Source organism: Amphibalanus amphitrite, unplaced genomic scaffold (genome assembly GCF_019059575.1).
Source record: "Amphibalanus amphitrite isolate SeventyFive unplaced genomic scaffold, NRLGWU_Aamphi_draft 000036F_arrow, whole genome shotgun sequence".
In the NCBI taxonomy this organism is placed as follows: Eukaryota; Metazoa; Arthropoda; class Thecostraca; order Balanomorpha; family Balanidae; genus Amphibalanus; species Amphibalanus amphitrite.
Genome location: NW_024881532.1, coordinates 444,783 through 472,045, shown reverse-complemented (window position 1 = coordinate 472,045; position 27,263 = coordinate 444,783). Strand labels below are relative to the sequence as shown.

The 27,263-nt window shown below is 49.6% G+C and overlaps 2 protein-coding genes across 3 annotated transcripts in view; both read right to left on the bottom strand.

The window, feature by feature from the left end:
* The window catches only part of LOC122371709 (integrin alpha-PS3-like), a 78,104-nt gene extending 62,438 nt beyond the window's left edge, over nucleotides 1-15,666 (bottom strand). The window contains exons 1-2 of the mRNA XM_043348277.1: nucleotides 15,363-15,666; nucleotides 1,909-2,180 (exon numbers count right to left, since the gene is read on the bottom strand). Of these exons, the coding sequence (XP_043204212.1) occupies nucleotides 1,909-2,090 (182 nt within the window). The 5' untranslated portion in view covers nucleotides 2,091-2,180; nucleotides 15,363-15,666. The remainder of the gene's footprint in view (nucleotides 1-1,908; nucleotides 2,181-15,362) is intronic.
* A 4,924-nt stretch (nucleotides 15,667-20,590) lies between these two features.
* LOC122371699 (syntaxin-6-like) lies at nucleotides 20,591-27,252 on the bottom strand. 2 transcript variants are annotated; one of them, XM_043348257.1, is made up of 7 exons: nucleotides 26,899-27,252; nucleotides 25,602-25,765; nucleotides 25,124-25,278; nucleotides 24,580-24,618; nucleotides 23,488-23,741; nucleotides 22,656-22,750; nucleotides 20,591-22,226 (listed from the first exon to the last, which is right to left on the bottom strand). In XM_043348257.1, exons 1-7 carry the CDS (start codon nucleotides 26,925-26,927, stop codon nucleotides 22,150-22,152), a joined length of 813 nt encoding a protein of 270 aa, XP_043204192.1. In that variant the 5' UTR covers nucleotides 26,928-27,252; the 3' UTR covers nucleotides 20,591-22,149. The 2 variants fall into 2 exon arrangements, with proteins under 2 accessions (XP_043204192.1, XP_043204200.1); XM_043348265.1 differs by lacking the exon at nucleotides 24,580-24,618 and having other exon boundaries at nucleotides 26,899-27,251.
* Nucleotides 27,253-27,263: the final 11 nt, after the last annotated feature.

The following is a 27,263-nucleotide window of genomic DNA, read 5'->3' as shown; positions in this document are numbered from 1 at the left end:
AGACGGCAGACGAACATATGGCAGGACAGACGGCAGACGGTAGACGGAGCGCCGCCAGTCTCCAGCTGCCCAGATCACTATCGGCAACTCCTCCCCCCCCCCTCCCGTCGGGCGTCCATGACATCACATGATTGGAGGAGGTAGCCACACCTGGCGAGGACCCACCCCTTCCTGTGTTCCTCTCAAGGTCATCCGTAGCCCCCGGGGCTGGATGGTGGACGGCTGGATAGCGCGGTCAGCGCACACGCCAGCAACATGGGATACGGGCAGATGGAACGCGTCGGACACTAGGCCGGTGGAAAATATCACAGATAAGGGCCGACCAGGATGGGCAAAACTAACATACAACCATCTGTGTGTCTGGTACGTCATGGATTTGTCTGGAGAAGCAGCAGCCAGAGACTACTGTTAACGTCAGACCCCTTGAGACCCTAATTTTTCGCGATTATTTTCAAATGCGTGGAAGAATTTCAACCAAGCTCAGGACATGGCCGTTTCAAGACCTGCCGAAACTTTTACAATTTAGATATTTTATCGCCATTTCAATATTTCAGGCACTTCTCATTGACTCGTAATGTTAAATTTCGAGCAAGATTTTCACCCGGTGTGTAGAGGCTATCACCAGTCAGTCTGTGATACGTTATGACGTCACAGCTAAGCCCCGCCTCTGTGGTCTTGGCCTGCGGCGGTTTCGGGCCGGCGCGCGGTCACTCTCGCTCCTCTCGCTGTGACGGGGAGCGGGGACGGTCGAGTGGTGCCGAGAGCCGGCGGAGTTGTGCGTAACGTCTTGGCTGACAGTGCCCAAAGAGCGACATGATGACTGAAGAGCCATAAATGCTCAATGCGCATTGCTTGTACAATGCTGATATGTTCGCTGATATTTGTTTTAGTTTTTATAAGCTGCAAATGACGGGCAGATGGCATATAACTTTAGGAAATATTCACCTGTATTTAAAGCCTATGGCGTTGCAGATAATGCAATAATGGGATGTCGGATGTCACCAAGTAGCTGCCGATTTGTACATCGCTATGCAACCATCCAACAACGCAATAATAAGTTAATTGCCTTCGCTTCACATCATAAGGCTCGCTCGTATTTCAAACAGATATCCTACATCGACAATCGTATTTGTTAGGAATCCTTAACGTTTGTTTGAAGCACGTGTGAGTAGTAGGTTGAGGAGTGATGGTCCTCTTGGTCCTTTATACAAGAGTCAACAAGAGCCTAACATTTACTTGACGGTCTGCTGCAATTGATTCATAGCAGGTGAAACGTCAGCGAAATTCATAGTCCTTTACAGATGGCAGGGGTGTCGTTTGTACAGAGGTCGCTGATGGGCACGGGTCAATGCTGCAGTCGTGGGCGGAGCCTAATGTCATATGACGTATGAAAGCCTCTATCCAGGATGGAAAAACAGTTAACATTACGAGTCAATGACAAGTGCCACAAATATTTAAGTGACAACAAAATGTATTTGAAGAAAAAGTTTCGACAGGTCTTGAAACAGCTATTTCCTAAATATGGTTGAAATTATTCCACGCATTTTAAAATAATCGCGAAAAATTAGGGTCTCAAGGCGCCTGGCGTTAACAGTAGGTCACGGTAAAATGTAAATGCGAAGGAAATAAGTGTGCCGGGCGAACCGGCGCCACAATATAGATGATGGACGAAATATGCAGTATGAAATTGGCGAAAATGAAGCACAATTAATATCTAAAACTTTATTGGAACAGATCTTTGAACTAATAACGATAAGGATTTGCAAAATATTTGTATGCATAGTAGAGGCCCAACAGCTCATGTGTGATGCCTTCAAACTCGGCCTTGACGGACCAATGCAGCACCAAACAATGGTCAAGGTTCTCTCTGTGTTCTGTGTTCTGTATGCGTGACGTCACGGTACTCACCAGGCGCCGTCGTCTGCCTTGGTCAGCCCCACGGCGTATCCAAAGTAGGAGGCACCACGCGCCACTCCTGGCTCCGTCACCGGGCCCTGGAAGATGACCGGGTGCCTCCCGTCCAGGTTGAACGCCGTCGAGACCGTCAGCAGGCCCAGCAGGGCCCCAGCGGCCCAGGTCAGCGCCCACATCTCTATCAGAGTCCGAGTGATGGCCAGCTGAAGTCGTAGCGGGAGCGAGGCACTTCTGCACTGTCCGTCACACTCGGTGGTTAGAACGTTCTGGAATAAACAGAGAAGAACGCTGATGTGATTCATCACACGCCCAGACATGAGGCGCCATGGCGATGGATAAACGATGTAATTACACACACTGATTCCAGACTTACAAATAATCCCACTCCCTCTTACCCACATTCACCCCTCAATTGACTCTACAAACGAGGAGTGGGGCGTGACCTCGTCTGAAATTGACTCCGCCCACCCGCTCGCCGCAAGCTGAGAGCGTGGGAGAAGCGATTCACCTCCGCCGTCACCACTGCCAGCTGCGTGTCGTTGGTGCGTCACCACTGACCCATCACTAACGAACCACTCAGAGAGCACCACACCGCACCTCACGGGTGAGTCACAACGAGTCAGGACCGGAGTCACCCGCCGGGGAACATTCATTCGCGTCCCGTGTTTCATTGACAGCGGTGAGTCACCGAGGTCACTTTCCTCCATCAGCCGGACTGCCGGCCTCCGCCGCACGAGTCAGGAAGGAACAGCGCTGTCTGTTGGTGCTGACAGGGGCGCGGCGGCAAGCGGGTGACGTCACAGCATCCAGAGCGAGTGACGTCACAACGACCCGGCCCCGGCGAGTAGCGTCACAACAGCCGGAGGCACTCAGCTGAAGGAAGTGTGGTGACGAGGAGCGAAGCGGAACGTCACATCACAGGATGTCACGTCACGCAGGGTACAGCGAGTCACGGTCGGAACAGAGCGTCACGTTGGATAACGTCACGTCAGAGGGATCACGTCACGTCACGTCAGACCACGTAACGTCAGTGACGTCACTGCGTCCAGAAAAGTGACCGCTGTCGGCCCGGTCACGACACTGCTGGCTAGGGGTGACGAGTAATTAAATCTGCATGAAATCTAGCCGTGATGTGACTGATGGCATCAGACCGGTGTCAGAGCCGTGAATTTTAGGAAAATCCGAAAGACTCGTCCGAATAACGGGCAGTGGCACGCTCGGGGTGAGCCTGGTGTTCCTGTAAGAATTTGCATTGGCATATCAACTGCCGACAACTGTAGCGAGTCTTTGGTTACGTGCCTGGGCGATAGATAACTTTGATGCAATTAAAGATGCAATTAAAGATTAAAGATTAAAGTGAACTGATCAACCTACCCGCAGACCCTTGCATATCAGGGGCGGCGGATTCGGGGGGGCAGGGGGGGCAGCTGCCCCCCCTGGCAAACTCGTGGGGGGGCAAAAGTATCTTTTTGCCCCCCCATAATTTGTGACAAAGCTTAGACAAGAAACCATATATCTGATTATTCTGTTCGATCATCTGAAGATGTAACCAGATGCCCATATACTTTATCATACGTTGCCTTTCTTAAATGGCAAGCGTTCACGTTCAATTGAAGTTTTCCTCTCTTCAACCTAGTTTTGGAGGCATAAGCGTCAACGTGACGCAGCGGCAAGTGCAACCCAGGCCTTCAGTGACCGCTTACAGGGGCGACGGATACGGGGTGGCAGAGGAGGCATCGTTCCCTAAGAAACTTTTGGAGGAGGGGAAAACGTATATTCTTGCCCCTCCATAATTTGTGCCCTAAACATGAGGAAAATTTCTATAACCTGATATTGCAGCTATGTGCTCCTACAGTTTGTCCAACGGTGCCTTTTGAATATGTGTAAATGCTAACCATTTCCGCTTTATATCATTTTTTTGTCTTTTCCGATTCGATTTATAGATGTGTGCAAGAGACGCAACTCATACCTTCAGTGGTCGTTTGCCTCTATTTTGTACCTACATAAGTGCCAAATCGCAAGCGAGCGGAGACGGAAGGGCTAGCCATTCGCTTGCGGGTAGTTAGGACTGATGAGCGCTCATAATAAGCCACTCCCCTGATTTTTTCGAGCGCAACAGTTTCCAGCGCATAAAATGGTAAACGGCGAGGTAGTACACATTGACGACATTGACCAATGTACGGTATGGTATGAAACCCAAAGGCCAGTCATCAGAGATCTGCTTTGGGCATTCGGAGGCTTGTGTGGGGCCAGTGTGAAAACTGGATGTTCACAGTTCAGTATCCGCTTTATTTCAGTTTTCACTATAAAAAAAGTAAAAATTAATGTTGGAAACTTTTGAGGGTTAGGGCACTGATCATTAGTGGCCCCCCTCTGTCTAAAGGCTGACTATAGAATAAAGAGCATCAAACACGAACAGTAGCAGCGGAACACCTTCAATTAAGGGGGGATGGGGGCACTGCCGACTTTTGGTCCCATTCTTTCCATGCAACGCTCACAGGGCTAACGTTAAAATGCCAAAATCAAAGGGGGCACGGTGCCCCGGTGCCCTTCCCGTTCCGCCGCCTATGAACACGAAAGCAAAATCTGAGGCATTTTGGAAAAATGAGTATGCCCCGCAGCGTCCGATAACTACCACCTTCCAGTGGGTCAAGCCAACGGGGCCCAAGTCTATAATGGCACTTAACGATAGCACTAACCTTGTCTCACTTTTTGTTGAAGTCTGTTCCGAATGGTTTCGGCCACAGACTGGCTGCACTGAGGTCGTTTGGTATGTGCAACTGTAATTAAAGCCACCTGAGGCACCCTGAGTCCCTGACACCAGGCTGAAGCTGGGTTGGAAATGCTTCGTCTTTGCAGATATCACTGGCCGCTGATTCTCGAGTGCCTGAACCGGTAGATGTCGTGGCAAAATTTGGTGTGATAATTTGGACCTTACCACAGTCAGCGCACCCTAAAGCCCTAATAAAGAAACGCCCTACCCAGAACTTCTGGATTCTCGTTCCAGTCCACCGTTCCTTCACCCCAGCTTACCGCCACGCTCCCTCACCTCAGCCCTCCGTTCCCAGCTTGACGAGCGTTTGGGCCTTAGTTAAGCCTTGCTGTAGGCTAACTGTATAAACCCATCGAGACAGCCCGTCTCGGTGAGCTTAGTTGGCGAACTACTGCCTTGGGAAGGGTTTCTGGCGGATCGCTGTCCCAATAGGTTTAGATGCGACCGACTGTCTCTGAATGTTTGAGCGGTCTCTTCCCGCTGTGAGCTAGTTTCAGTTGATATCTGTCTCAGAAATACTTTTTAAAGGAAGGTTAAACGGAAATCGAACGTAGAATGAACAGAGGAAATGGTAACGAGTTACCTCATTGAAGAATAGCGCTCGCCTACTTCAAAAGGTTTGGAACTGTTCTTCAAAATCTGATATGCGATCGGGTTATGGCACAACTTTTCCCATTGGAGCTTTTAGCAATACGAAAAGCGTTACATCGTCCACTGGCGGATCAAGGGAGCGGGCATTTAAAGCAAATATTTACTCTCCCTCCCCTAGCCCCTGCATCGCCTGAAAGAGACAAAACGTACCTTATGTTTCCTAATGATTACACTTTCATCAGGATTTTTTTTTTTTTGCTTTATACTGTTCAGCAGTAGATCCGTAAGGAATCGAAATCCGAGGAGTTTTGGATTTTGGACACTTTTTTTGGGGGGGTATGTCCCCTACAGCGTCGAAAACGCCTTTCTGGATCCGCCTATGACATCATCTCGACTGGGATCTTGCCCCCCCACGCCAAAATCGAATCCGCCGCCACTGTTGCATATTATTACCTATCCATGTTTGCTGGGGTGTCCTTAGTCCGGCCGTGGGTAAACATGCAGTTTATATGCAGTAACTTAGCTGGTTACCTGGCCGAACTAAATGAACTAAAATGTTCATTTAGTTCGGTCAAACTAAACATGGCCGAATGAAACTAAATGTTCTGAATAATACATCTGCTTTTAAAAAACTATGACAGTGACACCCTGCACCTTCGAAAACAATGGTCAGTGACACCGTAAAGTGTCACTCAACATGAATAATGAACAGTAATATGGCCTATGGGCACAGATGAAGCTAGTGGAACCGGTTTCGAGGCCATCCTGTCGGACAAAAATGCGAAACAATGCAATGTCCCAAAATTTGTCTATTTGGGTGGGAAACGACATCCAAATGAAATTCATTTTCCACTCTCACCACCATTTTTAAGAACAATTTTCCACTCCCAAGTCCCAACCAAGAAAACATAGATTTTTTACCTATAGAAAGACAGTTGTGTGGATGCCCAGTTAGCATCAAACATTCTACACCCTAGAATAAAATGCATGCTTTTTGTCATTTCTCACTCCTTTTTGATCTAATCGAATCAGCAGTTTTCCACTCTCTCCCCTCTTTTTGGTAGGTAATTTTCCCCTCTGACACCCAAGACAAAACTCAATTTTGGGACACTGAAACAATGCCGATGTACCGGTAACAATGGCTCAGGATAATATATGGGTTAGGTATGCGCAACAATCGTGAATGTTTATACTAAACGTGACACTCAGACAGATTGGCACTTACCTATATCTCGTCGAGGCTCTCATTTGAATCGCAGTGACTGTAATTGCATTAATTGCATTATAATTATGTTCAAATTCAGCCTGTTATCATTTTGACCAAACAAGGTAGTGACTATATGATTACTGAACAGGACCATCGTCTATATGCTGCAAATCAATTCAAAAGAATATATCTAGAAACTGTTGTCGTGATTGACAGCAATCTCCTTCAAACCGTAATAGGACGGCCCACAGGGCACAACTGAGATCATCTCCAGTCAACAAATTCTGCCGCTGCACATCAGCCGTGTCGTTCGTTTACCCAATGCTAATAGGAAAGGGGTGTCCCGACAAGCAAAACAAGTGGAAACCAGACACCGTCGCACCACCGCAGACAAGTGGATTGGGTCCCGGTCTTGACATTTATGGTCGTCAATCTGAGAGGCTGAAATACGCAGAATGCTGAATGCTGAATAGGAGTGCGAGCTGTAGAAGACACATAACTGGTAAATCAAGAGGAATCAGGTATTCTTTTTATCATCTTGAGTAGGTACTCTGCGGGAAACAAACGCATTATCAACGTCAAGAAACTCGCATAACTGTCGTCACATCCTACAGAACAGGTTGGTGACATCGCCTCCACGGCGCCGCGTCCCCCACTGTCCGTAAGCGGCGCCCACCGCGCGCCCTGCGATGGCCGCAGGATTTGCAGCGGCGTGTCGGCGCCGGTCCACTGAGTCTCACCAGACGCCGGGCCGTGACGGTCGTCCGTCGAGCGGCAGCAGTCACAGAGCGGGGTAAACAGAGACCGGCCCTCGGAGGCGCCCGTTTATCGGACGTCTGACCGAACCCGCGGGTAGGCGACGTCTCATCCACCGCCCACCAACCGACCCAAGAACGACGGAGTTCAATCCACCACCCTTCCAATCGGTGTCGGATGGCTCCGCTTACCGGACATATCGCCAGTATCAGCCGCCACAGCCGTCTCTGAGGTCGTCAGTGATTGGCACTGACCGACGCCGGTCAGCCCGAGCAGCAGGACAAAAACAGCACCGCCGCGAGCCAGCTAGCCCCTACAGCGACCAAGTTTATTTTGAATAGATAGCCTTGATTCAAGCCTAGCAGCTTAGCGGACTGTTGTTTTGCTGCGTGAATGCTGCTTGAATCGAAGACACGCTCGCCTGATGCTGTTTGTCTATCTGATTTCAAACTATTGCTTCGGCCTGCCGTCAGCCCGGGCCGCGGGCAGCCTTTCCAACATCCCGTCACGCCAGTTTTCAGCATGTTAGGAGCACCGTCATCCACCAGAGGAGCCCGTTGCCTCTGCGCTGACGGGGTGCGGTAGGCACGGCACCGTGGGGCGGTATCTGAGGTGGGTCTAGGGCGGCGGGGCGGGCGACCAGCCGTGTCACGAGCGACGGACGGCCCTCGGTCACGCATCCACCCACTCACTCGGACGGTTAGAAGAACGGACAGACAGCGGCCTATCTATACTTTTAGCCGTGTCTCAGCACCAACACTCACACGAGCTCGGGCCAGCGGATGGTGCACTAGCCCACACCGCGTTTCGAGTGTCGTCACCAGCCCACCCACTCTCTCATACAGACGGGAGGACGGATGGACGGATGGACAAGGGTGCACCAACCCACACTTCGACAAAGGCGCAGCTCCACCGTTCACACCCACGCAATTAGTCTATGTAATAGGCGCCCCTTCGGGACACACCCTTAATCTGGCAGACGAGCCCACCCACCGGTCATGGTTGCAGGGCGGTCCCGTGTAGTGAGTGTAAGGCGGTTCCCTATCTGATGGGTGCAAGGCGCCGGGCGCCCCGCACCTCAAACGGTGGGTGTCGGCCCAGACGCCCGCGCGGAGTGCCGCAGTGACGCCCGTCCCAGTTGGTCCCATTGTCTCTCCTAGGCCAGCCGTGGCGAGGGCGCTCCTCCTTCACTCGTCTGCCATCCTTCACCGTCCGAAGGCTCACAGAACCACTGCAGCCATTCCGGAGCGGAGGCGGATCAAAGAGACCGCTCACACCGGCACGGTGTGTATCAGAGGACAGGGACTAGAGATGTCAATCGGATACCAACTTTTTGGTATACCGATACCAAACCGATACCAACTTGGTATTTGGTATTTCAATCGTAATATGTTTGGTATTTTGTTGGTATCATAAGCCCTCACTAATGTATAAGAGGCTAATAAATTGGTAAAAAGTTGGTATTTCCCTCAGTTTCCCAAGTTGGTTTGGTTTCGGTATTTTCCCGTGGTTTTGGTTGGTATTTGGTTTGGTATCGGTATTCCGATTTTCCGTAATTGACATCACTAACAGGGACAGACACGTGAGCCGAAACACGGCAGTGGAGAGCGCTGTTCATCGTACGCTCGTTACACTTTGGACCCGCCGCACCCTGCAGGTCGACCGGGCGCAGCCGAGAGACAGACCGGACCAGACATACAAAGGAGCAGACGGCACATGAGGCGAATCAGGACACGGGCAGGATACCGGACAAAACACAGAACACGGAACAGGACAGGAGGACACAGTTCAGGGCAGAACAGCTAGGGCATTGCAGGCAGGACTTGGTATTTAGCATTGAAATGGGTCCCGGACAGGACAGTGCAGGAGAATAATAAACAGAAGCCAGGGCAGCGCGGAGCAGGGCAGAGCTACGAGCACGAACAGAGAGTGCAGGGCACGTCAGCGGCTCGGCAGCGGACACCGGCCGCCGGGCGTCTGTCAGTCCGACCGGACGCGTGCGGTTCGCCACCATCAATAACGACGGCCGCTGGTTGGGTGGTCCAGGGTATATAGAACGTAGGGTGGTCGGCGGGGGGACAGGCAGTGCGGCCGGCAGACGCGCGCGACGCCGTCCTGCACCCCGGCGCCGCAGTGGGTGGGAGGTGCCGTGCGTGGGGTCTGCCTGCGCCACGCAGAGCGCGCACCGACTAACGACACTCCACAGTTCACAGAGGACCGAGAGACGCTGGTGAGAGCGAGTGAGGACCGTAACCATCCGTAAATTTCACCGGTTGTTGTCCATCTGTCAGCAGTTAAACCACCAATCTTCTTTGAATCTCTAATCCCCGATAACTAACTAAACCCTTGTTATCATCGGCCAGGTAGGACCCGGTTGGTGTCCTTCGCTCCCGTCTCGTAAGACCTGATCAAGGCTAGGGCCTCTATAAATGCGCCTGACCCGGACGCAGTTGCCGTCGACACGGCGTCGTTCGGTCCGCCGCGGACGCTCCCCGCGCGCGTAAACCAGCCAATCCCTGCATGGGTCTTCCCACCGGTCCGTGGGGGCTAGAGACCACTCCCCAGGCCCAGTCCCTCAGACAGACCTCCGTCGGTCGGCCACGGGGGAGTAACGTATCGTACTACGGCGTCACAGCCAGTGGCCGACGCGAGGTGCGCCGAACCAAACCGGTTCCCTGCGCGCCACAACAGCGTTGGAGCGGCGACGGTCGGCACTGGCGGTTGGCAGTGAGAGACCACGGGGCCAATCGGTGTCGAAGCTGATGGGAGACGCAATTTGACATCGGTGTGTTGACGAATACAGATGTTAGATGAGCCGAGGCTGGAGATGGCGCTGGTTGGAGGATCTTAAGGTGACCGGATCTAGCTAGTAGTCGTCGTCTCGTCTGGAGACTGGATGCGCTCAGAGGACTTGTCTCCAAACAGGCCGTCAGAATTTCGAGTGCGATAACTCGACTGGCAAACGGGGATGTTTGTCTCAAGTTACCGCTGCCTTGACATATACGGCACCAACAATCCTTAGTTGTGATCTCGTTTCGCGTCGTCCCTTCCCGTGTCGCCCATCCAGTTCCGCCCGCTTCGACCCAACCACGGTCACAAAGCACCGTGCATTATGCAATCATGCAAATTTATTCCGGCTGGCCGTATCGCAAGCATGCTGGTCGCTCGCCTCGAACCAACAAAGAGCAACTCAGCGAAAAGCGCCAGGTCGCTGCCTATCTTGCACGGAGCTCTCGGGTTGCGCTCTTGTGCAGTACGTACACATTCGTCGTATTGCCCCGCTCCGGCCGGCCGATCTTCAGGTGACTTCAATGCAACAATGGGCTGTGGATTCGGCCGCACACGGCTGGGAGGCGTTCCGCCCGCCCGTCGTCGCCACCGTGGCCGTACCCTGGGCAGCTTCGCAGCCTGGGGAGGGCGGCACGCGGTGCACATCCCAGGAAGTTCGCTCCCACGGGCGGCCGCCGAACCGTTGCAGCTTTAGGCGCATCGAACGGCAACATTCCGCTCCGAACGGCAACATTCCGCTCAAACTGCCGCCCAAAACTCCGGAACGCGGGAACGAGTCACCAGTAATGGCTCATGTCATAGCCGCAGCAGCAGTCTTCTGTTCGCAAAGTGGAGCTCTTCCGATCGGAAATCACACTTGTTGGCCGAGAATCGAGGTTGCGATGTGTGAGAAAATGGCTTGCGTGGGGGGAGGGGGCTGGGGGCGAGGCGCGCGTGTCAGAGTGTTTGAGCGCGCAAGCCGTTCAAGTTCTTTATAGACTACAGCCACGCATCTTTTGCAACACTCGCTCCGCACGCGCTGCATTAAAATCGTTTAGTATGCGCCAGTATGCGTGCTATTTCACGTGCACCCTCGTGGCCACTGGGCTGAAGGGCCAATGAATTACGTTCAACGGTCGTCAACAAATCCGCCGAACGGGTCGGGTTCTGCAAACAGAGCGTGACTGGAGCCGACTCAGCAGCCACTAAGCTGGGGAAATTCAAACACACCATATCGCAAAATCTTTCTAGGAGTGCATTATACCGAGAATGTATGGCACGCTCGCGAGACAGGACTGGGACGGCATATCAATTTGATATAATCATTGCCAGTGTAAGGTAAAACACATGTCAGATCACTACCCATCCACACGGCACCGTTCCACTGTGGGGTCTTTGCCCCTCCCAGCACGACACTACTCCTGCGGCGGTACGCCGCAGTCAGCTGATCGCCGCGGCGCCGGGCAGCGCGGCGGAGCGCAGAGAGCCACGCGACATCTTCTGCTTTGATGTCTCGTAGTAGCTGGTTGGGCAAAATTGGGCAAAAGATAAGAGTTGATTCCACTGCAGAATTTATGGGAGAATATTTTGATATGTGTTTCCACACGTAACTCCTGCGGCGGTACGCCGCAGTCAGCTGACCGCCGCGGCGCCGGGCAGCGCGGCAGAGCGCTGGGAGCCATACGACATCATCTGCTTTGATGTCTCGTAGTAGCTGTTTGGGCAAAATTGGGCAAAAGATAAGAGTTGATTCCAATGCAGAATTTATGGGAGAATATTTTGATATGTGTTTCCACACGTAACACCGCGTAACTCACTTTGTAAGGCTATGATTTGCCGAGTCAAATCTCCGAGACAAGTGACATATTGACATTTTTTGTATTTCATTAAAAAATCATACCTTTGGATTATTTTTCTAACTTTTCATGCATATGCTCGTATTCCTCATTAAATACAGATTGTAAAAACATGTCGCAACATCGGATTGGTGCTTGATTAAACGAGTGAGCAGGCGTTCCGTTGTCATGTAATTTTTCGCCTTATCCTAGGGGCATGGTGCTAGTCAGCGCAAGCCTTCACTTTGTGACGTATTTTGATGTGTAAGTCATCATTTTTAAAGCGATTTAAGGTCGGATTCGGATACACTGGACAATTCTGCAGGGCATATTTTAGGGATTTTTTACTGCGTCCCAAAGGTGGCATAGGGCACATGCTTCGATCGGAAAGGGCACATACCTTATCCACCTGCATCTCTGCATCTGCTTACTACTTATATCGACAAGTTACTGCAGCCGTTTTGGAGCGGCTCACGGCCGATAACACACCGGGCGTGCGCTAGCCGCCGGTGCTAAGCGCTAACCACTGAGTGCGCGTGGCCGACTGCCGCCCCGATGGCGCTGGCCCCCGACACCGGCGCGGCGCTGCTGACCCATGGAGGGGGGAGGGGGCTGATAATAAGTTGAGCCGGAATTGGGATAGAAGCCGGTATGGGATTGGGATAGAAGCTCAGCGAGACTAAGGAATTGTGTGGTGCCTTCGGTACGCCCCTCAAAATCACCCGTGTAGGGCCCTCAGGGCCGCCGGTTATGGAGCCTTTGGAGGCACTGGTGTGGGCCCTCACAGATACCGGTGTGATGCTCTCAGAGGCATTGGTGCGGGCCCCCAGAGGTGCCGCTGTGGGCCCTCAGAGGCGCCGGTGAGGGTCCTCACAGTTGCCGTTGTGGGCCCTCAGAGACACTGCAGTGTGGGGATGTCACAGTCCGGTGTGGGACCCTTAGAGCTGCTGGCTCGAACCCTTTACAGGCCGACAGGGGTTCTCAGAGACCGACAAGGGGCTCTCAAGAGGTCTGCGGTGCCTTCGGGAGCCCTGTGGAGTCCTTAGAGACCAGCAAGGTACACTCAGACGCTAGTGGGGCCCTCAGAGTCGTCGGTGTGGGGCCCTCAAAAGTCACCGGTGAGTGGCCGTCCGATGCGGCTCCGGCGTTGAGCCCCCAGAGCCGCCGATATATGGTCTTAAAGGGACACTCCCACCTTAACATTAGTTTTGAGTTGAGATAGCCAAATTGGTGGCCATGGCCTGCAAATACCGGTTTGGGCACTCACAACATCGACAAATGCTTTATTTAATTCGGAGATATGGAATTTCAAACTTGCAGTTTTCGGATTCTAAGGGGCTAGTGCATTGGTATGCCCCCTTAGAATTTGTGACGTCAGCGGAGATCTAACGATTTTTAAATCTTTTACTAAAACGTTTGGTAGCACGCGGTGGTATATGCTGCTTTGCGCGGAACAAATGCCGCACTTTCAAATAAAGTCGCTAGGAACAGCGGAGATCCCAAAAAGTAAACAAAAGTAAAAGTCTAATATCTTGAAAACCGGTGAATATTTTTCGATGAAATTTGGTAGATATTCGTTTTCGCTCTTTCTGAGCCGAGCGACATCACTTTCGTGCCAATTCATTAACTTTTTTGAAGGTGGGAGGGTCCCTTTAAGAAGCACTGGTTTCGGGACCTCATTTAGGGGTGCCGGTTGCACTCAGAGGTGGCAGTCTTGGGCCCTCAGCTAGGCACCGGTGTGGGGCATTCACAGCCGCCGGTGAGGGCCCTCGCAGGCGCCGTTGTGGGGGCCTTCAACCACTGGTTTAGGGGTCATCGCAGGCGTGTGTGGAACCCTTAGAGCTGCTGGTCCCTGATAGGCCGGTAAGGGCCCTCAGAGGCCGGCAAGTAGCCCTCAGAGGTCGCCAATAGGCCCTGAGAAGCCGGCAAGGGGCACTCAAAGGCCGACAAGGGACACTAAAAAGCCGGTGTGGGGCTCTTATGGAGAGAAGTGTGGCTCTTCGGAGCACATAAGGTGTTCTTCCGAGCCCTGTGGGGCCCTTCTGAGTCGAAAGATGCCAGCGTGGACCCTCAGCCGCCAATTGGCGTCGCAAGGCCCCTCTGGCCCGAGAGGCCCCCTGATCCGATGGGGCACGTGCCCCCTGCTTCCCCTCCCCCGGGTGCAGATAGAGAATGCAATCGGCGGTACGGAACACAACAATTGCAATCGTTCCTCCTCCCGTCGCGAGGTCGCCCATCCGACCCATATCCCATGATTGTCAACCCTGGGGCTCGGGTCGGCAATGTACCGTCAAGGAAATCAGCTTTAGGTGAGTAAAAAAGTTATTAAGAGTCATTAGTTGTCGTTACGTTCGTCGTTCAGTAATAGCAACTATACGGTGCCAAATGTACCCGACGTACAGCTTGGAGCTGGGCGCCGCCCGGTCTCCACCAGTGACGTCACGCTAATGCTTAGCGACCGGTCCATTGGAAATCGCGGGATGATTCTAGTTACCTCTCTTATACGGCCTTGGTTTGGTTTCAATGGCCGGGAATCCCCGGAAGGGCGGGCGCCGATTCCGCCCGGGTCAGCCTAACATCCAGGCTCGCACGTCCGCCTCGGCTCCGACAGGTACAGCACGGCGACTACGCGAATGTGAATCATGAATGGGTGGTGGGCGGTGGATGGTGCCACAGGGGAGGGGGGAGCGGAGGGGATTGAAGGTGACACTTATGTTGCTTGTGATAACTCGCCTCGCCTCCCTGGGTTCCGCCCAGGTCCAGGGATGGATAATCTTCTCCAGCTTTAGCTAAAGTCTTACATTTGATTTTTTTATCAATATCAGTATTATTGGATCTGAGGGCAGGGCAAGGAACAGGACTAGATAGTAGATATGCACAATTTTCCCGAAATCCGGACCCAGCCCCGAACCGGCAGCAGCACCGAAGGGGTCCTTAAGACGGGAAGACAACAATGAACAAGGTATCGGGTTTGAGGGCACTGGGCAGGGCAGAGAGGGTCACAGGGCCTGAATGCAGAGCAGGGCGCAAGGCCTGAAGGAAGGGCAGGGCAAGGTACAAGACCTTTGGACAGGGCACTGGGCAGGTCACATATCCTAGGGGTATAGTAGGGCATGGGACATAACAAGGTGTACGACCCTAGGATAGGGCAGGGCACAAGGACTGGAGAGCGCATGTATGTATGTGCTTAGGTGCATAGTAAATCAGGGCACAAAGCAATCAGAAAGGCAACATCTATTGCATAGTAAAAGACCGAGGCATGCTAATTATTATTGCTTGCACTTTTCCGCTGAAATCGTGACATTTCAGTGTGGGACGCAGTGGTCCAAATTTCGCGAGTGCTACGTCCCAAAGGCAGGGGGCTGCGTCCCAAAATGGGACGCAGTCAGTATGTTAAAATATGCCCTGCAATTCTGCGTAGAAAGAATATAAAGAAAGTGGAAATCAAAATACTCGTATTTGCCACTTATGTCGTGCTAGGATCGCAAAAGTCCCCACGGTGCGTTCAGAAACTCACCTCTGATCGAGACTCCCCACTCTTCAGCAAGATTACTTCTCTTCAGTCTCCCCTAGCACCGTACTTCACTCGCGAGCAACCTCAACACAACACCTCACCCCGCCGCTCGCGTCACAACTGCGCGCGGCTCCAGTGGAGTTCGGCCGCGCGCGCTCGCTGAGTCAGTCAGCTGACGGCGTGACGTCATAGGAGTCTGGAGCGCGCCCGCCGCCCGCTGCCGGCCTACCGGACGGACGGACCTCCCGTCAGGTATGACGGAACGTGGAGGGCGGATGATCGCTGCAGTCCCACCCCCTGTCAGTCTGTCAGTGTCAGTAACCCTAGCCCCGTTTACATAGGAGTTGCCAGATTCACATGCCAGCTCGATCTACTTTCAGGTGTTCGGCCTCCGCCATGTCGACAAATGCTGCGCAGCAAATACAAAATCCAGAAATGTGGTAATGGAGTGCTGGCCACCAAAAAGAAAAAGCCTGCCAAGTTTATGACGCTCTTCATGTTATGTAGTTTTGATAATAAACGACGCATGGGCTTCAAATGAATTGTATGTCGTACATTTGGGCATCATATGAGTTGAATATTGCAAAGTTTTTGCCCAACATTTTAGCATAAGACTAAGTTGTTTCAGAGGTGGAGATCTCGGGGGGGGGTCGGGGTGTCAGGACCCCCCTGAAAACGAATTACTGCTATGTAAGTCAACGGTACTGCATCCAGCCCGCCTCCATCTGCCCGGCCTGGACCCCCGCTGAAATTTTGACAGATCTCCACCCCTGAGTTGTTTCCATGAAAACGATGAAAATAAAGCTGATTGTTATGTTCGATGCACTCCTTGCGGCTTACATTTAGCGGATTGCATTTATTCATATTCTGCATTCATTTATAGAAAGATCAAATATATAACACCCCTTTTCCCGCTTACCTTCAACCTCTGAGCAGTGACATTTTCTTGATCGATTCAAAAGGCATGGAAACACCAAGCAGAAACTGAGTGCGTAAGATATTTGGTAGCAGGTATCACATACGCTCTAAATGACTTTCTAAGCAGATTCGAGAGTCAGTACCTAATTACCTCTAATCACGTTGCGCTCATTCATCAAGTCAAATACCTAAACCGATTGGTAGCGTCATCTAGGCGATCATAAGTGCCAAACTGCTAGTTGAAGACTTCTATTATAGATGGCACTGCTAGACAAGCCAGAGCTAAGCCAGAGGATTTTACCACCGCCGTGAAAAATTCCTAACCAAAGGCGCACTCCGGTCCCCTCAACATAAAACTCCCGATATTTCTCTGACCAATCAGAGTAAGCCTTGCTCGGCGCTGATTTGCTAATCAGAAAATGACGTCATTAGGGAGCCACGGCGTTCAAGCTGTTTTGTGGCGGTTCAAGTGATACACTTAGAAGTCATATTTTGATGTTTTTAGAAAAGTCTAGGATGAATGCTTTTATATTTTCAGAAAAGAACCCTTAATGTTGTTGTTGATAAACCCAACTTCGCTATTTTTGCCAATAGTAATAAGCCAGGAAATCATCTCTTGATGGGTCTTCACGCTAAATCTACCACCCCCAACTACGTCATCATCGTTCCTAAGCATGCTGTACTTGGTCATACTTCGTTGCCCAGCACTAGTTAGCCTTGATTTCCGCCAATCAGAGTGCAGAGCTGTCTGCCGAGAGACAGCAGTACTCGATATTAGTGGTGGGCCAAATACTTGTTTTCTAAGATGTTTTTCTTTCAAGCCTTTTATATCTTACTTTTGTTTATATTATATATCGTTTTATATTTTGTTTTTGTAAAGTATATCTGCATATATTGTGATTTATATAGCTTTACTTAGCTAATATGGCAAAGTGTTTACGAGGGGGTGCAGGGAGATATGGCAGCAGATATGGTGCTTGCAAATAGTCTTTGTACGCATGAAATAGTACCCTTTTTTCGAGCCGAAAATAGCCTATTTATTGCAATTTATTGATGTATTATGCCTGAATTCCGAGAAAGTGGTCTTTGTAGCATTGAATACAGTCACTTGTGTAGTTGCAAAAGGTCACTGGCCAGTTTTGTGATATCTCTAAGCCATCTAGGGAAATGTCTAAATGCTATGTAAACAGGAACCCTGTTTACATAGCATTTAGACATTTCCCTAGCTGGCCTAGAGATATCACAAAACTGGCCAGTGACCTTTTGCAACTACACAAGTGACTGTATTCAATGCTACGAAGAGCACTTTTTCGGAATTCAGGCATGATACATCAATAAATTGCAATAAATAGGTTATTTTCGGCTCGAAAAAAGGTACTATTTCATGCGTACAAAGACTACTTGCAAGCACCATATCTGCTGCCATATCTCCCTGCACCCCTTCGTAAACACTTTGCCATATTAGCTAAATCAAGCTATATAAATCACAATATATGCGGATATTCTTTACAAAAACAAAATATAAAGCGATATATAATATAAACAAAAGTAAGATATAAAAGGCTCCAAAGAAAAACATCTGAGAAAACAAGTATTTGGCCCACCACTAATATCGAGTACTGCTGTCTCTTGGCAGACAGCTCTGCACTCTGATTGGCGGAAATCAAGGCTAGACTAGTGCTGGGCAACGAAGTTATGACCAAGTACAGCATGCTCAGGAACGATGATGACGTAGTTGGGGGTGGTAGATTTAGCGTGAAGACCCACCAACAGATGATTTCCTGTCTTATTACTGTTGGCAAAAATAGCGAAGTTGTGTTTATCAACAACAACATTAGGGGTGCTTTTCTGAAAATATAAAAGCATTCATCAGACTTTTCTAAAAACATCAAAATATGACTTCTAAGTGGATCACCTGAGCCGCCACAAAATAGCTTGAACGCCGTGGCTCGCTAATGACGTCATTTTCTGATGAGCAAATCAGCGCCGAGCAAGGCTTACTCTGATTGGTTAGAGAAATATCGAGAGTTTTATGTTGAGGGGACCGGAGTGCACCTTTGGTTAGGAATTTTTCACGGCGGTGGTAAAATCCTCTGGCTTACGCTCTGGCTTGTCTAGCAGTGCCATCTATAATAGAAGTCTTCAACTAGCAGTTTGGCACTTATGATCGCCTAGATGACGCTACCAATCGGTTTAGGTATTTGTTTGACTTTATGAATGAGCGCAACGTGATTAGGGGAGAGAGGTCATATTGCGCCATGTTCTTAAATGCGCCACACCTTCCTCCTGTCCAAAATTCGATTCGAATGAATGCTCGAATGTGTGCATTTACTTCACCACCAATAACTCGCTCTAATTCCGGTCCACGGGGGCAGGTGAGGTGTCTCAGCTTTCTCACAGACCATTTTTTGTGATTTCCTCTATTTTCTTACGCGAAACAGTCTATTTCGACCTTTGCTAGTGTCATGGTTTATCTTAGAGATAGTGATTCAACTAATAATCATTGTTAATTGCTCGTTTAATGGTAGTTTTGAAAGTTTATCACCACCGTGGCTTCGCTGTCCTCGCCATATTTGAAGCTCATGAAAAATATGTTCCATTCGTAATTGCGCCCACCCTATTTGCGCCCTATTCTTCAACCCAGAGAAACAGCATCTGGTGGTTGGGACACATTTCATTGAACACTTTGATTATTAGAGCGCTTACCTTACCATTACCTTAGCCTTCACAGCATAAATGGTTAATGGGCTGACACGTTCAATTAGGCTACTTAGTTAGGTGGCAAACCGTTGTTTTTAATAGGGCGCTTTTACATGAGAGGCATGGGCGCTTTTTGATGGGGTAGTCCGTAAATGCGCCCTTTGCAGGTGTGTCGGAAAACTTTTCTCTTGTTAATTTTTATGGGTGTGATACAAATTAGGAGTTGTAATTTGATGCCAAAATAACTGAGGTACAATTTGAGATATCATCAAACATGACAGCTGGTCAACTTTAGCCGCAATAGGCCGATATCCTTAAGGTGGCGCAATATGACCTCTCTCCCCTAAATAGGTAATTACTGACTCTCGAAACTGCTTAGAAAGTCATTTAGAGCGTATGTGATACTTGTTACCAAATATCTTACGCACTCAGTTTCTGCTTTGTGTTTTCCATGCCTTTTGAATCGATCAAGAAAATATGTCACTGCTCAGAGGTTGAAGGTAGGTACCTAAGCGGGAAAAGGGGTGTTACATATTTGATCTTTCTATAAATGAATGTAGAATAAGAATAAATGCAATCCGCTAAATATAAGCTGCAAGGAGTGCATCGAACTCAACAATCAGCTTTATTTTCATCGCTTTCATGGAAACAATTTAGCCTCATGCTTAAATGATGGGTAAAAACTTTGCAATATTCCACTCATATGATGCCCAAATGTACGACACACAATTCATTTGAAGCCCATGCGTCGTTTATTATCAAAACTACATAACATGAAGAGCATCATAAACTTGGCAGGCTTTTTCTATTTGGTGGCCAGAACTCCATTACCACATTTCTGGATTTTGTATTTGCTGCGCAGCATTTGTCGACATGGCGGAGGCCGAACACCTGAAAGTAGATCGAGCTGGCATGTGAATCTGGCAACTCCTATGTAAACGGGGCTAATGAAACGCCACTGTCCGCCCAGAGGGCCCCGAGCGAGTTGCACAGCCCAGGCGTAAAGGTGGGCGAGTGTGGAATCCCCCCGCCCCGCGTATTTACAAATTGCAACCGAGCTCCGCCGTGGGGTAACCCCGCCCCCGAGGTCGCGACTGGAACCGATAAGGTAGCACCGGAAGCTGATGACGTCACGCACAGACCGGAACCAGAGGAAGGTGTAGTAGCGCCGTTCCGGAAATGGTACGGTGAATCAGGATGAGGAGCGGGTTGCGTGAGTCGGATTCGGATTCGGATTCGTCGGGGAGATCTCGCCTCTCGCAGTGACGAATTGCGAGCTGGAGAATGTGGCCAAGGTCACATCAACCAAACGGGAAGAATGGTCATTGATCGACCTTATGGCGAAGAAGCACTGGGGACGGTACACTTTTACTTAGTTACTGAACGTTTTGGTGTGTGCTGGATTCCCCTTTGCAATTAGTGGACCAGAAACGCCCTTTATGATAAAAAAAAAAAATCCAGATTACGAAGGTCGTCAAAAGTGTCACATTGGGCAGCGGATGAAGCAGCTATAATTAATCCGTTGACCGCACAGAGGCCGCAACTGTCATGGTTCTACTTCCGACATCCGACGCTGACATATGATGACGAGCACAGTGAGTAAAAAGCGACAGTGGACCGGTGCGCCGTTTATTAGGCAATTAGCGGCCGCCCGCCGCGCCCCACACGACCCGGTAGCACGGTACCGTTATCGTATATCGAGCGGCCCATGACTAGACGGATTACACTGCATACAATCACACCCCGTACCTGTGTAATAATCATAACGATTTCATACCGATCACCGACACAAACACCATCGTTAAAGCCCGATTCAGGAATGAAGACGGTGCTACAGCTACCTGAGAATAAAACACTACCGCGGTGTGTTGTCTTTTACAATCAGTTACAATGCATAGACTGAACAGGAACACTGGCCCCGTACTAAGCGCATCGCAGCTGTAAGCTAATAGCATCTGTCTATAGGCAACGTGAACGATTGATTACAATAAACGAAATGCTCGAACCGCATATATAAATACATGATTGGTAAATAAGCACGTCAAGTATTTCACGACAAAAAATCACAGGAATGTCGGTGAGCTGCTTATTTGACGGCCATGCATCAGAAGTTGAGCAAGAAGGACAGATGAGAGGAGGAGTTGAGCAAAATATACTTGACAAGCACTAAGCACGCGTGAGCACTTTATGGATTGGGGAACATTGCAGGGAGTAAAAACTTGAACTTGCCGACCAAGCTGTGTGAAAATATCGCGAGGCAAAAACAGTTCAAATACCCGCCAATGAGGACATTCATATTACCTATCATGTCCCAAGTCGGCTCGTGTTTAGCAGAAACCGAAAGCCTCATGCAACAGCTGCCTAGCGAACAAGCTCAAACATGCCACAAGGAAGCTTTTCGTCTGGAAAGACTCGTCCTGGGCCGGTCAGCCAGGTTAATGAACTAACACCCCGTACCCTCTATGCTTAGAGGCTCGCCTTTATCTGGTGCCAAGCTAAGCTAAGTGGTGCTGAAGAATAAGACAAGACAAGCAAGAGAAATTTCATCATCCATGAAGGCAATGTGCGAATGAATGGTCAACCGACCAGGGGGTCTTTACGCGCACACTTTCGAAAGGCAGGCAGATGCAAATCCAGCGAAGCATCAAATAAGCTCCCATGCATAGTTTAAAGTGGACGGTCACAAATCAGCATTATAGAGAGCGGAGACCGCGACGAGAAATTCAGCCTATCATCCTATTGCTATGCTCATTTCACACGACTCAGGCTATAACCGTTACACAGCTGATGCTCGATGAATATACAATTTGCCACAATCACTTATTCGTTTCCCATTGGCATAGTATAGTAGTGTACTGGTCGCTGTACTTTTCACACAGTGACGACTGTGTGCGTAGCCCAAGCGCCTTAATTCTACGATTCTATCACCTGTATACGATTGCTTCTCTGACTTAAGCTCTTTCCCCAGACCCAGTAAGACTCGACTCCACCCAGCTCGACAGACTGCACGGCTGACTGGGAGTCAATGGACGGCGGTATCCCGGGCCGAACCCCAGCCCAGGCGCCACCACACTCGGTGGGAGGAAGGCCGCTCTCCTGACGGCACCCGTTCAGCATGTCCAGCCACTCTGTGCGGCACGTCCTGCCGCTCGTGGCGGCGGGATCGGGAAGACTAGATGAAGAAGAACATGAGGACGACGATCAGCATGATGCCCGAGAGGACGCCGATCGCCGTCCACTGCCGCTTGTCTGCGGGACACACAGGAGGGGCCGTCAGGTCAGAGGAACCGGTGGCAAGACAGTTCACATTTTGAGCACTTTCTATCGCACTTTTAGAGTGAAATAACAAGGAACTGAGATGCCTTCATAGAGCTGAATGAGCTCGGGGCCTTAAAATATTCCTAAGAAAAACAATACATGGAGCACCATATAAGCGTTTTCACAGGACCATGGACGCAAGAATTTGGCATATTTCTAAGATGGATTCCTCAATCACCCATTACGGCATACTGTGAAAAATCAAAAGAATATTTTTTCATTGCAACAAACAGAAAAAGGCAATAGGTGCATCACCGTCATCTACCATCATCAACGAGCCATTAATCTCCCCCGCTGCTCTATCTACCTCCCTCCCGGATCCTACCGTGTCTCTCGAGAGAGGAGAGGAATCTGGCTCACCGTTGGAGATCCTGAGGACCTTCATCATTCGGCTCATGGTGGTGTCCACCTTGCCCTGGGCGGCGTCAACCTCGTGGGTGATGTCCTCGATCATACTGGGGGTGAGAGTGGGTAAAGGTCAGCAGTAGAAGGCCGTCAATGTTGGTGAGATGCTGACAAGGACGACACATCGAAGAACAACTTAAAGGGACTATCCCACCTTTAACATGGGGTTTGAGTTGAGATAGCCAAGTTTGCGGCGAGGTTCAGAAACCATTATCTATCTAGGTTGCAACCCACCCAGCCTCTTGGTGTTGAAGAAATTCGTTCCCTTCATTTGAAAATGGGCCTTGCACAAGGCCCTATCTTCAACATGGACCGACCGTTAGTGTGACGTCACCTCGTTTAGTCATTCTGATTTAAATGGGTTTGTTCGTTAAAAAATTGTTTAAAACTTGGTCTGAACTTTGTTGTGGTGCCTACAGAGTAAAAAGAATCAACTTTATGACAGTAATGTGGCCTGAGGAAGGAGGTTATTTTGGGTTGTGACGTCACATATTTGAATGTTTGTGTTTGGAATATGGGAAGCCTAAGATGTTTAATGAAAAATAAATGCCAGAACCGTGTTCCTGGTCATCCAATCTATAAAGTCGGGTACAATTTACCTGATTTTAACAACATTTTAGAAGGTGGGATAGTCCCTTTAATTAGCAGAATCGCAAGTAATTGCCTGTCACCAGCACTTTTACTTTACATTAGCCATAGCATGACACCCACTATTACATACGGAAGAATTGAAGATAAGGCACATTTAGCGTCAGTCCCTTTATGGTGGTTACGACACCCAACTCACATGCTCTGGTCGTCGACCTCAGTGCCCAGCCGCTGCGACATATCCCGCAGTGTGCCGACCGACTGGCCGATCCTGTCCAGGTGGCGCTGCTGTTCTCCCGCCAGGCGGCGCTGCTGCTGGCGCTGCTCCTGCAGCGGCGACTCGGGCGGCTCATCCTCCCGCAGTCTGCTGTATCCACCGCCGGAGGAGCCACCGGTTGGTTTGGCCGGCGCCTGGGGCCGCTCCGGAGGGCTGGAGGGCTGCTCCAGCAGCGGCTGGAGACAGATGTGGGGGGTATGACGTCAGATAGGGCTGATAGGAGTGGCTGAATGGCGAGGACATTGAGATTGGCACACATGCATTGCTGCTCCCGTCACTGTACTATCGGCGTAGACGCATGGATATGATTCACGCATACAAGATGCTGCACGGCCACGTTGATACTGATCCTTCAGAGCTTCTGGCAACGAATCCTGAAAGGCGAACTCGGGGTCACACACTTAAACTACGGAAGCCTCGTGCAACCTGCCGTGCCAGACTGAATTCATTTTCTGTGCGGTGTATTAACGATTGGAACGGGCTTCCAGCAGAAATTGTACATTCGCCCTCAGTCAACGTCTTTAAGAACAGGCTGGATGCACACTGGGAGTCGATCTGGTACTCCACTCCTGTAACAGACTGAGTACTAAGTGAAGTTATGGAAATCGGCGAGAACGGGCCCTACAGGACATCGTGCCTCTTGCCCCGATAACACGAAGATGAAGATGAAGATGTGTCATCACCAGCTGGTCAAACAGGCGTACTAAGGCCGCATCAACAATAATTTAACACCTCTGTCAAAAATAACATGGTAGCAGCCTCAAGTATCACGAAAGCGTTCATCATATTTACCAGAACCGAAAGAATAACTTCTCGGTGAACCCGAAATTCCCATCGTAATTCGTAAGTAGCGTTAGCCGCGAATTGATGGAGAAGAAATGGCTTACAGCAGTCAGCACACACTAATTTTTACACATGCTGCTTACACTTCGTGGAGTGGAGGCCTCCAGGTTCCACGTTACGGGCACAGCTTATATTTTAACATATCCAACCAAGACATGCATATCTACTCACGTTGTATGCGGGAGGCAGCTCGTCAGCTTCTTCTAGCTCCTATAGCGCATGCAGGCAATGTTTTATGTTAGTACCAGTACATGCACCATGCAACACTGTCAGGCTACAGGGCATTCGAATACCTATACAGCTATGTAAATAAGGTGCGAGCAAGAGGCGAGAAGTGACGTGCCTTTTCTCTAGGTCTGGTTGGCAACACGCGAGTACCGCTAGCCTAAATGGTTATGGTTCAAATAAGTTATTAGTTAAAAGAATCATAAAAAATGAAATTGAACAATCAGGTGCTTGTCAGCCGCATGCATTGCATAGCCATTTAACACTTCATAACCCGTACATTTGAGCCTCGAGGTTAAATCAATTAGCTTGCTTGTTAAAAGTATGCTAGTCGCTAAGATGTAAAGTATAACCTTCACCATCAAGGAAGACCTCTGTGTATGACATAGTCACATGCAAGATGCATTGCTTGCCAACTGTGCTCGGGTGCAGCAGTGGGTGCCATCAGCATTCAGCACACCCCTCCCGGCGCCTGGAGCGCCCGGCGCACCTGTCGGGCGGTGCGGTCCGTGTCCGCGGCCCGGTTCAGGCTCAGCCGCTCCTTCAGGGCGTCCAGCTCGTCCCGCGTCGCCTTGACGAAGCTGCGCCGCGCCTGCAGGTCCGCCTCGCTCAGACGGAACTGCTTCTGGTTCTTCTCGACGATACGTGCACGGCGATTAAGGAACTTTAAAAATACAAATAATCGCTTAAGTGTCGAAAATGACAGGGTCTTAAATGTGTTCTATACAAATGAGCTTGTTGAAGAAACACCTTTGTCCATGCATGCTGAATAAGTGATATAAAAACGAAAGTGATGCAAGAATGGTGTAGGGAAACGGTAGCCAAAGCGATACTTCAGTTGAACAAAGGCTTGGTCGAAGAGCGACTAGCAGTTTTTCCGCAATCCCAGCGCACAATATCGCGATCCAGCAGTGACAGCAGCTGAAGCTCCCTTCTCCTTGCCACGTCGATCTGTTCGTAAAGGATATCGATTGTCTCCTGGAGGTCCTCGACGTCCCACTCGATGCTGCGCAGCGCGTTACACAGCTCACTTTCCGTCCAGGTACGCTCGGCGGCGGTGGCCGGTACCGACTCGAGCTCACTGCGCCGCTGGTACAGGCCGCGCAGCTTGGCCAGCGCCTTCACTACGTCACTGGGGGCGGTAGGCGACGTCACAGGTGGGACTACACATCGCTGGGAAGGGAAGGTGATGTCAAGGCCCACACCAGGTCAAAATGTCATTGGAACTGTTCGTATGAGAGGGAGGCACAATATCACTAGGAGTGAAAGCTGAGAACATTATCCAAATTGATGGAATATAAGAAAAAATGTCATTATATACTAATTGTATGCAAATTGCAGTGACACATGAAACCACACTCCAAAAGCTGATAAGTTACCCATTCCATCTAAGAAATGTGAAGTGTGAACTCAAACTATGATTATTAATTTACCTTCTTGGTCTTTACTTAATACTTTGATTTCTTCATACTTCATCCATAAACATTTCTTGTTATACTTTCCATGCCCAAACATTGTTCCAAGGTGACCAATTAGTTAGATGTGAACTATCACCATCATCTACTTAGTCCATTGAAAGCACTAATGAAAGCACCAGGCACACAACTTGAACTAAAGTATAGGTACTATCGATGGTTTTAGAATGTCCAATGATTGGCTCTTGTGAATGTCCTTGCGTGGCCTAGCATTGTTCTGCAGGCATTAATGTATGTACCTACCTGGCCCAATGTATGTATATGTACTGCTACTTGTTATAACTGTCACCTCACCTTGTCACCTCACATTGTGTGTGTGATGCAAATAAATGTGATGATGATGATGATGATGATTGGGGTGACATCTGTTAAGAGAGTACTGGGGTATTTGGCGCAAATGACCCCCACAGAGCCCCAAATCAACAATACCTTGTTTTCTAATAAAATGAAAACCATGCAACTTTAAGGGAAAGTTAAGTTTGTTTTAAACTGCAGAACAGTGTAAAAGCTTTCAAAATTCTACGAGTTTTTGGAGTTTGGAGAATGCTTTTGGGATCATGCCCCCTGCAGCGTCCAAGACTGCTTTTCTGGATCAGCCAGTGTTTAAGATTGAAAAACAAGAACACAATGACTGGCAAATTAATCAATATTATGCATGGTAAAAACCAAAGGCAGTATTGCAATTCATTATTGACCAACAAATGTCTTTAACAGCACACTCCGGAATCCGGATGAAATCACGCTGAGCACAGACACAGTGACTATAAATAATACTGAGTAGGGTACTCACTCTCGAACAAGGTAGAACGGATCTTCCATGATTTAAAACCTTGTAGCCTTTTCAATGTGTAGCAAGCTCAGAAATCGACAGCCATCACGATTCACGAGCATACCAATACCATCCGTTCAAACTAACTGATCTGATATTGATATCACAGTATCAGGATTACAGCCCGAAGCACGGTAAGTGAATGAATCAATTCACCCTTGCGTATTGCTCGTTAGGGCTCACGCCTCTTCCTTGACGAGTTTTACGCTCAACTGCGCCCCGATTTCTCTTATCTTATCGCAACCAACATTCCGATGCCGAGCTCCGATCAATATTACACTGCTAGCACACACGAGTGGTGGTGTTTATGCGCATTAGATGTCACA

Coding starts and splice junctions, on each gene's coding strand:
- LOC122371699 (XM_043348257.1), bottom strand. CDS start 26,927: ATGGAAGATCCGTTCTACCTTGTTCGAGA. Junction 22,751..23,487: donor GAGGTCGACGACCAGAGCAT/GTGAGTTGGGTG, acceptor TCTCACCCCCAG/TATGATCGAGGACATCACCC. Junction 22,227..22,655: donor GGTCCTCAGGATCTCCAACG/GTGAGCCAGATT, acceptor TGTGTCCCGCAG/ACAAGCGGCAGTGGACGGCG.